General features: G+C 44.0%; 1 protein-coding gene across 1 annotated transcript in view; it reads right to left on the reverse strand.

Moving 5' to 3' along the window:
* CHUK (component of inhibitor of nuclear factor kappa B kinase complex) overlaps positions 1-15,981 on the reverse strand; it is a 204,029-nt gene that overhangs the window by 108,130 nt on the left and 79,918 nt on the right. Inside the window, exon 4 of the mRNA XM_069753015.1 lies at positions 4,616-4,685. Coding sequence (XP_069609116.1) covers positions 4,616-4,685 — 70 coding nt within the window. The remainder of the gene's footprint in view (positions 1-4,615; positions 4,686-15,981) is intronic.

A 15,981-nucleotide genomic window follows, 5' to 3' on the forward strand; every position in this document is an offset into this window, starting at 1 on the left:
GTTTGGGTGGATGGGAGAGCTCGGAAGGGAAGGAGCGCCGTTTGACTTTTCAAAGCTAAATTGACAGGAATTGAGATGGGACGCCATGTTGCGTTTGAAGAGCCACTGATGTGCCTAAACATTGAAACCCCCCACAAATGACACCATTTTGGAAAGTAGACCCCCTAAGGAACTTATCTAGAGGTGTGGTGAGCACTTTGACCCACCAAGTGCTTCACAGAAGTTTATAATGCAGAGCCGTAAAAATAAAACAAAATTTTTTTCCCACAAAAATTATTTTTTTAGCCCCCAGTTTTGTATTTTCCTGAGGGTAACAGGAGAAATTGGACCCCAAAATTTGTTGCCCAATTTGTCCTGAGTGCGATGATACACCATATGTGGGGGGAACCACTGTTTGGGCACATGGGAGGGCTCAGAAGGGAAGGAGTGCCATTTGAATGCAGACTTAGATGGAATGGTCTGCAGGTGTCACATTGCGTTTGCAGAGCCCCTAATGTACCTAAACAGTAGAAACCCCCCACAAGTGACACCATTTTGGAAAGTAGACCCCCTTAGGAACTTATCTAGATGTGTGCTGAGCGCTTTGACCCACCAAGGGCTTCACAGAAGTTTATAATGGAGAGCCGTAAAAATAAAAAAAAAATTTTTTCCCACAAAAATTATTTTTTAGCCCCCAGTTTTGTATTTTCCCGAGGGTAAAAGGAGAAATTCGACCCCACAATTTGTTGTCCAATTTGTCCTGAGTGCGCTGATACCCCATATGTGGGGGGGAACCACTGTTTGGGCGCATGGGAGGGCTCGGAAGGGAAGGAGCTCCATTTGGAATGAGGACTTAGATGGAATGGTCTGCAGGTGTCACATTGCATTTGCAGAGCCCCTAATGTACCTAAACAGTAGAAACCTCCCACAAGTGACACCATTTTGGAAACTAGACCCCCTAAGGAACTCATCTAGATGTGTTGTGATATCTTTGAACCCCCAAGTGTTTCACTACAGTTTGTAACGCAGAGCCGTGAAAATTAAAAAAAAAAATCTTTCCCCCCAAAATTATTTTTTAGCCCCCAGTTTTGTATTTTCCCGAGGGTAAGAGGAGAAATTCGACCCCAAAAGTTGTTGTCCAATTTGTCCTGAGTACGCTGATACCCCGTATGTTGGGGGAAACCAACTTTTGAGCGCATGGCAGAGCTCGGAAGGGAAGGAGCGCCATTTGGAATGCAGACTTAGATGGAATGGTCTGCAGACGTCACATTGCGTTTGCAGAACCCCTAATGTACCTAAACAGTAGAAACCCCCCACAAGTGACCCCATATTGGAAACTAGACCCCCCAGGGAACTAATCTAGATGTGTTGTGAGAACTTTGAACCCCCAAGTGTTTCACTACAGTTTATAACGCAGAGCCGTGAAAATAAAAAATCTTTTTTTTCCCCACAAAAAATATGTTTTAGCCCCGAGTTTTGTATTTTCCCAAGGGTAGCAGGAGAAATTGGACCCCAAAAGTTGTTGTCCTATTTGTCCTGAGTACGCTGATACCCCATATGTTGGGGTAAACCCCTGTTTGGGCACACGGGAGAGCTCGGAAGGGAAGAAGCACTGTTTTACTTTTTCAACGCAGAATTGGCTGGAATTGAGATCGGACGCCATGTCGCGTTTGGAGAGCCCCTGATGTGCCTAAACAGTGGAAACCCCCCAATTATAACTGAAACCCTAATCCAAACACATCCCTAACCCTAATCCCAACAGTAACCCTAACAACACCTCTAACCCTGACACACCCCTAACCCTAATCCCAACCCTATTCCCAACCGTAAATGTAATCTAAACCCTAACTGTAACTTTAGCCCCAACCCAAACTGTAGCCCTAGCCCTAACCCTAGCCCTAACCCTAATCCTAACCCTAACCCTAACCCTAACCCTAGCCCTAACCCTAACCCTAGCCCTAACCCTAGCCCTAGCCCTAACCCTAACCCTAACCCTAGCCCTAGCCCTAACCCTAGCCCTAACCCTAACCCTAGCCCTAGCCCTAGCCCTAGCCCTAACCCTAGCCCTAACCCTAGCCCTAACCCTAGCCCTAACCCTAGCCCTAACCCTAACCCTAACCCTAACCCTAACCCTAGCCCTAACCCTAGCCCTAACCCTAGCCCTAACCCTAGCCCTAACCCTAGCCCTAACCCTAGCCCTAACCCTAACCCTAGCCCTAGCCCTAACCCTAACCCTAGCCCTAGCCCTAGCCCTAACCCTAGCCCTAACTCTAACCCTAGCCCTAATGGGAAAATGGAAATAAATACATTTTTTTAATTTTTCCCTAACTAAGGGGGTGATGAAGGGGGGTTTGATTTACTTTTATAGCGGGTTTTTTAGCGGATTTTTATGATTGGCAGCCGTCACACACTGAAAGACGCTTTTTATTGCAAAAAATATTTTTTGCGTTACCACATTTTGAGAGCTATAATTTTTCTATATTCTGGTCCACAGAGTCATGTGAGGTCTTGGTTTTTGCGGGACGAGTTGATGTTTTTATTGGTAACATTTTCGGGCACGTGACATTTTTTGATCGCTTTTTATTCCGATTTTTGTGAGGCAGAATGACCAAAAACCAGCTATTCATGAATTTCTTTTGGGGGAGGCGTTTATACCGTTCCGCGTTTGGTAAAATTGATGAAGCAGTTTTATTCTTCGGGTCAGTACGATTACAGCGACACCTCATTTATATCATTTTTTTATGTTTTGGCGCTTTTATACGATAAAAACTATTTTATAGAAAAAATAATTATTTTTGCATCGCTTTATTCTCAGGGCTATAACTTTTTTATTTTTTTGCTGATGATGCTGTATGGCGGCTCGTTTTTTGCGGGACAAGATGACGTTTTCAGCGGTACCATGGTTAGTTATATCTGTCTTTTTGATCGCGTGTTATTCCACTTTTTGTTCGGCGGTATGATAATAAAGCGTTGTTTTTTGCCTCGTTTTTTTTTTTTTTTTCTTACGGTGTTTACTGAAGGGGTTAACTAGTGGGCCAGTTTTATAGGTCGGGCCGTTACGGACGCGGCGATACTAAATATGTGTACTTTTATTGTTTTTTTTTTTTTATTTAGATAAAGAAATGTATTTATGGGAATAATATTTTTATTTTTTTTTCATTATTTTGGAATATTTTTTTTAATTTTTTTTTACACATTTGAAATTTTTTTTTTTTACTTTTTTACTTTGTCCCAGGGGGGGACATCACAGATCAGTGATCTGACAGTTTGCACAGCACTCTGTCAGATCACTGATCTGATAGGAGTGCAGGCTGCTTCACAGTGCCTGCTCTGAGCAGGCTCTGTGAAGCCACCTCCCTCCCTGCAGGACCCGGATCCGCGGCCATCTTGGATCCGGGGCTGGAGGGAGCAGGGAGGGAGGTGAGACCCTCGCAGCAACGCGATCACATCGCGTTGCTGCGGGGGGCTCAGGGAAGCCCGCAGGGAGCCCCCTCCCTGCGCGGTGCTTCCCTGTACCGCCGGCACATCGCGATCATCTTTGATCGCGGTGTGCCGGGGGTTAATGTGCCGGGGGCGGTCCGTGACCGCTCCTGGCACATAGTGCCGGATGTCAGCTGCGATAAACAGCTGACACCCGGCCGCGATCGGCGGCGCTCCCCCCGTGAGCGCTGCCGATCGCACATGACGTACTATTGCGTCCTTGGGAAGAAAAGCCCACCCCACATGGACGCAATAGTACGTCTAATGGCAGAAAGGGGTTAAAAACGTCAGATCAGCACACAAAAAATAAGCCCTCACCTGACCAGAGATCCCGAAAAATGGAAACACTACAGGTATCGGAAATGGCGCATTTATTTTTTATTTTTTTTTTTTTTAGTAAAGTTTGGAATTTTTTTCACCACTTACCTAAAAAATAACCTAGACATGTTTTGTGTCTATGAACTCGTAATGACGTGGAGAATGTCAGTTTTAGCATTTAGTGAACCTAACAAAAAAGCCAAACAAATAACAAGTGTGGGATTGCATTTTTTTTGCAATTTCACCGTACTTGGAATTTTTTTCCCGTTTTCTAGTACAAGACATGGTAAAACGAATGGTGTCTTTCAAAAGTACAACTCGTCTCGCAAAAAATAAGCCCGCACACGGCCATATTGATGGAAAAATCAAAAAGTTATCCCTCTGGGAAGGAGGGGAGCGAAAAACAAAAACGAAAAAGGGCTGCGTCTTGAAGGGGTTAAAGGGGTTGTCGATTACTTGGACATCCCCTTCTCGATCACTATGTTTCCCCTTATAAATAATATGGCTATAGTCGCCTCTGATGCCGGACATCCCAGTGCAAATCAATAGTGGCTTCATTCTCCCCTCGTTTATATGTAATTGACATTCAGAGGGAGTCAGAGCTGCAGCTGCGGTCTACCTCCACATATCGGTTATGTCCGAAGGGTGGGTCATCAGGATGTAACTTAAGGGCCAGTGCAGACAACGCTGGAACAGGGCCAGCACCGCAGGAGAGTGTAGCTGGAAAACATGGTGACTGAAAAGGGGGCGTCAGTAGTGGCAATTCATTTAAATCTAGTAAAGTGAATCCATTACAATACAGCCATCAGCGCTGGACCAGAGAGATTACGGTACATACCAATGTCACTCAATATATTCAGCACTTGACTTTCCTTCAGACCACAGCAGTTTTCTGGTTTGTTCAAAAGCTAAAGCGAAAATAGGAAAAAAAAGTAAGATTACTGCAATTATATGCATTTGTTTTTGGTATCAATGCTGTAATTAATCCCTTAGTGACAGAGACAATATTAAGCTTAATGACCAAGCCCAATCTTTCAAATCTGAACAGTGTAAATTTATGAGGTAACTCGGAAATGCTTCTATAGTGGCTGCACAAATACTCCAGTCTCTGGAGCTCCGTCAGGGTTCCCTGTGGGCTCAACGCTGTCTCTCTGATTAATGCCCTCCTTCCACGGGGTGACCGCTTTGGTGGGTGGCCCTCTCTTGGCAGGTTTGTTGTGGTACCATATAAAGTCCATTTGATGATAATGGATTTGATGGTGCTCCGAGGGATCATCAGAGATAGACACAGAGTATGTGACAGACTGCACACAGCTGGACTTCCTTTCTCTAAGCATGTGACTTCTGAAGGATAGTGCTTGCACAAGAAATTAAGAGCTTAATTGCCAAAGGAGTGAATACATATTCACATGCCATTTTTTTGTTATTTGATCTCACAAATTTAATTTATACCTATAGTTTTCTCACTTCAACTTAGACTTTTTAGAGTAAGTTCACACAGGGCGTTTTTGCTGCTTTTTTTCTGCAGCAAAACCGGATGATCTTGGCAGGAAAGAAGCTGCGTCAAAAACACAGGTTTAGGTGCATTTTTGGTGCGTTTTTTGTTGCGCATTTTCAAAATAAGAAAAACCAGGAGCACTGCTATATAGAGGATATATAAGCCGGAGTGCAATCAGTAGAAAAACAACAATGAACAAGAAAAGAAAAACGACACTACTGGAATTATGCACACCACTGCAACCATTAGAATATGAAAAAATCCACTTTATTAGTATACCACATTTAAAACATAATTAAAATTAAAAATAACCACACAACTGTCCCCATCCTGGGTATATAGCATCAACCCCAATATACAACCTGACATATGATAATATAAATATACACATGCATAAATATAAAATACTAGATGGTGGCCCGATTCTAACGCATCGGGTATTCTAGAATATGTATGTAGTTTATTTATGAAGTTTTCAGAATAATGCAATTTATACACAGGATTCGGCCGGCCGGGCGCGACCAATTAGTGTGGTTCAAATTCCGCGCCATTTTGCGGCCGGACTGCGCCTGTCGCTGATTGGTCACACCCGGCCGGCCGCGAACAATCAGTGAAGCCAGGGCCGGCTCCAGGTTTTAGAGGGCCACGGGCGAAAGAGTCTCAGAGTCTCAGTGGGCCCCCCCTCTGTAACACATACCAAGATTCATGAAGCACAGATACAGCATAGAAATATACCACAGCCAAGTAGCATATAACAGCCCACGAAGCATATAGCACAGCCCACGCAGTATATAGCACAGCCCAGGTAGTATATAGCACAGCCCACGCAATGTATAACAGCCCACATAGTATATAACACAGCCCGCGCAGTGTATAACCGCCCACGTAGTATATAACACAGCCCACGTAGTATATAACAGCCCACGCAGTATATAACAGCCCACGCAGTATATAGCCCAGCCCACGCAGTATATAACACAGCCCACGCAGTATACAGCACAGCTCACGAAGCATATAATACAGCCACGTAGAATATTGCCCAGCCATGTAATATATTACACAGCTACGTAGTATATAGCACAGCTCACGTAGTATATAGCACAGCTCACGCAGTATATAGCACAGCTCACGCAGTATATTGCCCAGCCACGTAATATATTGCACAGCCCACGTAGTATATAGAACAGAGACGCAATTCATGGACCGGAGCGTCGCGAGGAGTGGGAAACGTGACGGAAGGAGAGTATATAATGATTTTTTAATTGTTTATTATTTTTAACATTAGATGTTTTCACTATTGATGCTGCATAAGCATATAAAGTTGGTCACACAGGGTTAATAGCAGCGTTAACGGACTGCGTTACACCGCAGCATAACGTGGTGTAATGCAGCCATTAACCCTGTGTGAGTGCTGACTGGAGGGGGGTTGTTTGGACCTTTGCGGCTGCTGTGGCTGTGCTTCAGCCCACACATTGCCTTCTTCTCGGAGTTGTGGCGACTACGGACCTCTGGAATTGATTACGGTGAATAACACCGGTAGGCTATTAAGCAGGGAAATTTTGTATATTTATTCACGGATTGGTCACACACCCTTCACTTCCCCTGACAAAGCCTCATCTTGGAGGCGATACGTGTGGGGCCATGTCCTGTCTTCCACCCTGGGACCTCTGAACCTGGTTACTTTCCATGCAATCAGAATATATTGGGTAACATCCTCCTCTTCTTATTTTGCAATATCGACTTGTCCATATATGTTTAGGGGTGTCGGCTTATCAGCTATTGGGTTGGTAAGCCAGGTTTTTGCCTTGGATGGGGCGTGTACTGGGTAACTTCTGACAATATATCTATATTATCTATCTTATTATTCGTTTGGTTAGGAGTTCTTAGGTGCCCCATGAGCCATTAAGTGAGATGTATATTTTATATGCATGTGTATATATATTATCATATGTCAGGTTGTATATTGGGGTTGACGCTATATACCCAGGATGGGGACAGTTGTGTGGTAATTTTAATTACCATATGTTTTAAATGTGGTGTACTAATAAAGTGGATTTTTTCATATTATAATGGTTGCAGTGGTGTGCATAATTCCAGAAGTGTCTTTTTTCTTTTGTTGCGTATTTGGTGCGTTTTTTTCTCTTTGTCCATGCTAATGTCCTTGAATTTTCAGAAGCAAAAATGCAGCACATAATGATACCTGCGCCTTTTTGCTGCGTTTTTTTCAACACCCATTCAAGTCTATGGGTGAAAAACGCTGAAAAAATGTAGCAAAAACACTGAAATAAGTGACATGCTCTGTGACCAAAAAACGCAGCAAAGCACAAAATACTGTTCACACAAAAAAACAATGTGTGTACATGAGATTTCGGAAATCTCATAGGCTTTGCTGGTACTGTAAAAATAAGCTGAAAATTAGCATAAAAAAGCAGCACAAAAACGCAGCAAAAACGCCCTGTGTGAACTTACCCTTAGTCATCATGGCACACACAAGTCAGAAAACAAAAATATTGAAATACAAGTTGTAATGTAAACAATTTTGTAAAAGGCCAAGGTGGAGGGGGAGTGAAGAATGCTTTTGCAAGCCACTGTACATATCCTGGTCATTCTGAGACTGTTTATTCATGACACATTGTACTTCATGTTAGGGGTAAATTTAAGTAGATACGTTTTTACCATTTCTGTGTAAAAATCTGAAATTTTAATAAAATATAGAAACAAATTGCAATTTTCAAACTTTCAAGGCTATGTGTAAAGCAGACACCACACAAAATAGTTATTAACATTTCCGATAAGTCTTCATTATGTCAGTACTATTTTTCAAACCTCCTTATATTTTGTTACTATGTTATAAGGGTTAAAATTTAGCAGCAATTATTTTTATTTTTTTCAAAGAAACTTTACAAATCCATCCAATTTTTTATGCATCTATTCAGTTGTGAATGGATTTTAAAGGGGCCTATATACTGGAAACCTCCATTTTAAAAACTACATCCCTCAAATTATTGTAAACGTCTGCTAAGAAATTTGTTAACCATTTGAATGCTACACAGAAATTTTGACAAAGTAAATTGAAAAAATAAAATTACATTATCTCCACTAAAATATTACAGCAGGAAATTTTTAATTTTTATACAACGTAATAGGAGAAAACGGACCATAAACTGTATTACGCAATTTCTCCCGAACATGGCAATATTCCACATGAGGTCAAAAACTGCTGTTTGGGCACACAGCAGGACTTGGAAGGGAAGAAAAACTACGGTATTTGACATTTGGAGCGTGAATTCGCCTGCAATAGATTGCAGACACCATGTCTCATTTGAGAGCCCCTGAAATCGAAAAAAAGCAGAAACCCCCACAAGTAACCTCATTTTGGAAACTGAACCCCTCAATAAATTCATCTAGGGGAATCCATTTTGAATCCACAGGTGCAGCACAGAACTTTTTAACATTTAGGTGTAATAAGGAAAAAATTACATTTTTCCAGTAAAATGCTATTTTAGTCCCAACTTTGTAATTTTCTCCAGAATGTTGCTAACATCACATATGTGGTCAAAAACTGCTGCTTGGGTTCATGACAGGGTTCGGAAGGGAAAGAGTACTATTTGATTTTTGGAACAACCCCATTTTGGAAATTAGACGCCTCAAGAAATTCATCTAGGAGTGTGTTAAAGGGACACTGTCACCTGAATTTGGAGGGAACAATCTTCAGCCATGGAGGCGGGGTTTTTGATTCACCCTTTCCTTACCCGCTGGCTGCATGCTGGCTGCAATATTGGATTGAAGTTCATTCTCTGTCCTCCATAGTACACGCCTACGCAAGGCAAGATTACCTTGTGCAGGCATGTACTACGGAGGACAGAGAATGAACTTCAATCCAATATTGCAGCCAGCATGCAGCCAGCGGGTAAGGAAAGGGTGAATCAAAAACCCAAAAACCCCGCCTCCATGGCGGAAGATTGTTCCCTCCAAATTCAGGTGACAGTGTCCCTTTAAGCTTTTCGAAAGCATAGATGCTTCACGTAACATTTTAAAATTTGTATGTAGAAACAAAAAATTTGCTTTAACAGCTAAAATGTTGTTTTAGCCCCAAGTTTGCATTTTTAAACAAGGGATAATAAGAGAAATTGGACCCCATAAATAGTTAAGCAATTTCTCCCAAATGAGATGATATGTGGTTAAAAACTGCTGTTTTAGCACGTGGTAAAGGTTGGAAAGAAAAGAGCACAATATGATTTTTGAAGCGTAAATGTATCTGGATTGTGAACATCATTCCACATTTGCAGAGCCTGACATGCCTAACAGAAGAAACTCCCAAAAGATACCTCGTTTTAGAAACTATAGCCCTCAATGAATCTATGGGCGTATTGAGCATTTATAACCCATCTGTGATTTATGAAGCTTTATAACATTTAACTCCTTAATCCCCAAGGGTGGTTTGCACGTTAATGACCGGGCCAATTTTTACAATTCTGACCACTGTCCCTTTATCAGGTTGTAACTCTGGAACGCTTCAACAGATCCCACTGATTTTGACAATTTTTTCTCGCGCCATATTGTACTTCATGTTAGTGGTAAAATTTCTTTGATATTACCTGCGTTTATTTGTGAAAAAAACGGAAATTTAGCAATTTTCCAAATTTTAATTTTTTATGCCCTTAAATCACAGAGTTATGTCGCACAAAATACTTAAAGGGAACCTGTCACCCCGAAAATCGCGGGTGAGGTAAGCCCACCGGCATCAGGGGCATACCTACAGCATTCTGTAATGCTGTAGATAAGCCCCCGATGTCACCTGAAAGAGGAGAAAAAGACGTTAGATTATACTCACCCAGGGGCGGTCCCGCTGCTGGTCCGGTCGGATGGGTGTCTCTGGTCCGCTGTGGCGCCTCCCATCTTCATTCCAAGACGTCCTCTTCTGATCTTCAGCCACGGCTTCGGCGCAAGCGTAGTTTGTCTGCCCTGTTGAGCGCAGAGCAAAGTACTGCAGTGCGCAGGGCCTCTCTGACCTTTCTGGCGCCTGCGCACTGCAGTACTTTGTTCTGCCCTCAACATGGCAGACAAAGTACGCCTGCGCCAGAGCCGTGGCTGAAGACCAGAAGAGGACGTCTTGGAATGAAGATGGGAGGCGCGCAGCGGACCAGAGACACCCATCCGACCGGACCAGCAGCGGGACCGCCCCTGGGTGAGTATAATCTAACGTCTTTTTCTCCTCTTTCAGGTAACATCGGGGGCTTATCTACAGCATTACAGAATGCTGTAGATAAGCCCCTGATGCCGGTGGGCTTACCTCACCCGCGATTTTCGGGGTGACAGGTTCCCTTTAATAAGTAACATTTCCCACATGTCTACTTTACATCAGCACAATTTTGGAAAAAACATTTTTTTTTTGTTGGGGAGTTATAAGGGTTAAAAGTTGACCAGCGATTTCTCATTTTTACAACAAAATTTACAAAACCATTTTCTTTAGGGATCACCTCACATTTGAAGTCACATTTAGGGGTCTATATGGCAGAAAATACCCAAAAGTGACACCATTCTAAAAACTGCACCCCTGAAGCTGATCAAAACCGCATTCAAGAAGTTTATTAACACTTCAGGTGCTTCACAGGAGCAGAAGCAATGTGGAAGGAAAAAATGAAAATTTAACTTTTTAGTCATGAAAATGATATTTTAGCAACATTTTTTTTATTTTCCCAAGGGTAAAAGGAGAAACTGGACCGTGAAAGTTGTTGTCCAATTTGTCCTGAGTACGCCGATACCCCATATGTGAGGGAGAACCACTGTTTTGATGCACGGCAGGGCTCCGAAGGAAAGGAGCGTCGTTTGATTTTTTTCAATCTAAAATTGGCTGGAATTGCGATCGGACGCCATGTCATGTTTGACGAGCCCCTGATGTGCCTAAACAGTGGAAACCCCCCACAAGTGACCCCATTTTGGAAACTAGACCCCTTAAGGAACTTATCTAGATGTGTGATGAGCACTTTGAACCCCCAGGGGATTCACTAAAGTTTATAATGCCCGGGCGTTAAAAAAAAAAAAAAAAAAAAAAAAAATTTTTCTCCACAAAAATGATTTTCTAGTCCCCAATTTTTTTATTTTCCCAAGGGTAACAGGAGAAATTGGACCTCAAATGTTGTTGTCCAATTTGTCCTGAGTACGTTGGTACCCCATATGTGGGGGAAAACTACTGTTTGGGCGCACGGCAGGGCTCGGAAGGGAAGTGGTAACGTTTTGGAATGCAGGCTTTGATGGAATGTTCTGCGGCCGTCATGTTCCGATTGCAGAGCCCTTGATGTGCCTAAACAGGAAAAAAAAAACACAAGTGACATCATTTTGGAAAGTAGACCCCCAAAGATCTTGACTAAATGTGCCCCCTTTGGAACTAATCTGTTTCCTGTAAATTAGTAGTGCATGGAGGTGTGGTACAATTTAAAGCAATCCTTCATAAACAGGCCAGGTTTGTCGGGGCAGGTGTCGCATTGATAGATGGTGTCCTTGCGTATTCCCCTTTTGTAGCACACTTGGCACCTTTTTTGCGGCTTACCTTTTCTTCCAGTTGGCGGGACCACCCCCGGAAAATGCTGAACTGGTACGATATGAGCACCTTCAGTTCCAGAGGTACTGGGGCCAGCTCGTTCTGGAGTGCCAAACATCAGGGCCTTAACCACTACCTCCTGGAAATGAAGGTACGACGTATCGGTGTGGCGCGCACATCGTGACAGCAGGAAAGTATTGAGCATTGCCATTTGTACAATGTGCACGGCCAGCTTTTTGTACCACACCCTGGCCGACAGAAAGCACTGTACGGTTGGAGGAGTTGATCGGAGAGATCAACGCCCCATGTTTTTTTTGCACCCCAGTACACAGGTCGGTTTGCTGACCTCTGTAGAGGTACCCTGTACAGTGCTGAGGGCGCTGCCATCACCGTGTATGGTGGTCAATAGAAGGACAACCCTCTTGTCCTTGACCACCAGCAGGTGGTCGCTACATTGGGCTTTGCCCTCACCTTTTCTGAGCATCTGCCCAAGTAGCGTCTTTGGGAGGCCTCTCTTATTTTTGCGGACAGTACCGCAGGCTGCGGTACCTTGCACAGAGAGGGATTTGTAGAGTGGGATGCTGGTGTAAAAGTTATCGGTATAGAGGTGATAACCTTTATCCAGCAGTGGGTACACCAAATCCCACACAATTTTCCCACTCACTCCCAGGACAGGAGGATACTTAGGCGGTTCAATCCTGGTGTCCTTCCCTTCGTAGACTCTAAAGCTGTAGGTGTACCCTGAGGTACTCTCACACAGCTTGTAGAGTTTGATTCCGTTCCTGGCCCTCTTGCTGGGCAGGTACTGACGGAATCCGAGCCAGACCTTAAAATGAATTAAGGACTCATCCACGCAGATGTCCCTTTGAGGCACGTACACTTCAGCAAATTTTGTTGAAGTGTTCGATGACCGGCCGAACTTTGAACAGATGGTCAAAGTTGGGGTCATCTCGTGCAAGACACTATGCATCATCGTTATAATGCAGGAACTTATGGATGTCCTCAAAACATGGATGGCCTCAAAACGCGTCTGGGTCATAACCATTCGGAACACTGGAGCGTTATATAAAATATCAACACTCCAATATTGCTGAAGTTGTGGCTTCTTCAAGATCCCCATGTGGATGACAAGGCCCCAAAACTGCATCATTTCAACTGCGTCTACAGGAGACCAGTTAGAATATGATGAACCTGAGTTTTATTCCAAAAACTGACGAGGATACAAATTAGTTTGCTCCACCATGTGGTTAACAAAAGCCTCAGAGAAAAAGACTTTGAAAAAGTCTAGTTCTGCGAAGCTGGTGGTGTCAAACTTGATTCCTGATTCTGCCACAAAATCAGGAATCAGTGGCTCGTAATTTTCAGCCGGCGAGGTCCATATGGGGTCCGCTGGTTCGTCTTCAGCAACGGTGGGCGCTGTTTCATCTTCATCATCGTCCTCTTCATGAATTATAGGCACTGCATCATCTTCTGTCCTGCGACACCTGCGTGGTGGTTCCGCAGGACCGGAGGAGGAAGATGAGAGGGGGAAGAGGATGATGAAGCATCAGAGAAATAAAGAAAAGTGGGAACCTCTCCCGCACTATCAGTGTCGGAGGCAAGGAAAGAATATGCCTCCTCCAATGAATAGCGCTGTTGGGATGAACGGGACGAGCGGGACATTTTTTTGTGCGAGTATGGTGCTTGGGTGTACTTTACTGGTAACTCTGTACGTGTGGGGGGGATAGTGTTTGGTGCAAACTATTCTGAAAAGAAAAAAATAAAGAAAAAAAAAGCAAATAGGGAAAAAAAATACCTGTGAAAAGGAAAAGCCTAAAACAGCAGGCCCTAGCTCTGATAAGTGAACCGCGTCACTTATCAAAGTTCGGCGGCTGCTGGGTGTGCGAACGGGATGTGTAAAAAAAAAAAAAAAAGGAAACGGCAGGCAAAAGCTCTGATAAGTGAACGGTGTCACTTATCAAAGTATGGCAGCTGCGGGATGTTTACGGAGTTGGCGCAAAGGGGGCTGAGGAAAAAAAGCGAGCATGAGTGTTCGGTGAACTGCGTCACCAATCAACGCTCGGTGGCTGCTAAACGCGTGCACGGAGGCAGCGCAAAGAGGGATGAGGGGAGTAAAAAGAGGGGTATGGGGAAAGGGGGGTATGAAGAGAGATCGGGTAGGGATCAGGGATAACACTTACCGTTGTAGTCTGTCTTCTTTCTTTTCTAAAGCAGGGTTTGTGGTGTTACAGGCTTCTGTAGCACCACAAGGCCCAGCAAGAGGAGATCTGGCTGTGTGACCGCTCTGCAGGAATCCTCAGCTAAAGTGAGGACTCCTGCAGCGCAGTCAGACAGGTCACAGACAGGTCACAGAGCGGTCACACCACTGCTGTGAGCTGTAATTGGTGGGATCGAATGATCACATCGATCCTACCAATCCCTGCAGGCCCTGGTGACCATGGCAACTGCCTAGGATCGCTCTGATCCTAGGCAGGTCACAGCCAGGTCACCAGCAGGGCACACAGTGGTCACAACGTGACCACCGCTGTGCCAGTGATTGGTGCGATCGTCGATAACATCGATAGCGCCAATCAGCTCCTGCAGGCCCTGCTGGGCCTGTCCTTGGATCTGGCCTAGGATCGGTGCTATTACAGCACCGATTCAGGCCGGTACAGGAAGGGCACAGCACGGTAATACCGCTGCTGCGCCCTGCGATTGGCGCAATCAATACGATCGGTGATCACGCCAATCAGGGGGGTTTTTGCCGGCGCCTGGAGTTGCCAGGCACCCCTTCTAGGATAGAGTACCCCGGTACTCGATCCTAGCCTGGGACCTCATTGTTTCAGCCAATCTGATTGGCTGAAACAATGAGAAACTCTGTGATTGGCTGTTCAGAATTGAACAGCCAATCATAGCGATCGAGAGGCTTGGGGGGGCGGCGCCATATCCAAGGATGCGGAGGCCATCTTCCGTGAGGTAAGATGGTGTTGGAAATTTAATGCGATCACCGTGACTTAAGTCGCGATGTCGCATTAAATAGCATGACGTACTATCCCGTCACTGGTAATTAAGTCCCAGGTCTCGACGGGATAGTACATCATATGGGATAAAGAGATTAATATGTGAAAACAAGAAATTACATTTTCTCTCAAAAATACTGCTTTAACACCAAATTTATAAACTACACGAGGGGTGATAGGAGAAAATGGACCTCAATTTGTTATGCAATTTCCTCAGAACACAGTGATTTTCTATATGTGGTCAAACACTAATGTCTGGGCACATGGCAAAACGTAGAAAGCAAAAACCACTATTTAATTTTTGGAACGCAAATTTGTACACCATGTTGCATTTTAAGAGGCCCTAAGGTGCCAAAGAAGCAGAAACACCCATACCTCATACTGGGAACTTCACTGTTACTGTTCACTGGAATGAATCTAGGGGTGTAGTGAGTATTTTGAACGTTGAAATATAATATTTTAGTGGTAAAAATGTAACTTTTTTTTAGCTGCAAATTTATCAGTTAGTTACACAAGGGTTAATAGGTGAAACTGAACCCCACAATTTGTTGCGCAATTTGTCCTGAATGCGGTGATTCCTTGTGAGGGATGACAAGGAAGGAGCGCTATTTGAAGCCAACATTTGTGGAGCCCCTAAGGTGATAGAACAGCAGAAAAAAAAAATCACAAAAGTGACCTCATTTTAGGAACTGTACCCCTCAATGAATTAATGTAAAGCTGCAGTGACTATTTTGGAACATCCATGCTACGCTTTATTCTGAAGAAATGCAAATCTGTCAGTTTAGTGCCCATACATTGTGCCCCCCCCATACAGTCTAAAGCCCTCACATATTGTAGCGCCCACATATATTTTGCCCAGCTCGTGTTTCTGAAGAGACGCATCCCTTAAATTGTTAATTGTTATTGTGGTTTTGTGCTGGTGACGCGGCGCGGTCTGGAGACACTGGGCCGTCTGCGTTGCTGATGCATTGCCACTGTGGCGGTGGTCGGCGCACGGCTCCGCTCCGTTAGGGTGATAGGGACCCACTACGAGGTTTGCCGTGACGTGGCAGTGGGTTTCATATAGTCTAATTAGAATGTTAAACTAAGAACCGCGTGTTGAGTTATATACATTTTTGCCTAGCGGCATTAGATCAATGTATGATTTTTGGAGGTGCTGTCCACTA

Source organism: Ranitomeya imitator, chromosome 2 (genome assembly GCF_032444005.1).
Source record: "Ranitomeya imitator isolate aRanImi1 chromosome 2, aRanImi1.pri, whole genome shotgun sequence".
Classification (NCBI taxonomy): domain Eukaryota; kingdom Metazoa; phylum Chordata; class Amphibia; order Anura; family Dendrobatidae; genus Ranitomeya; species Ranitomeya imitator.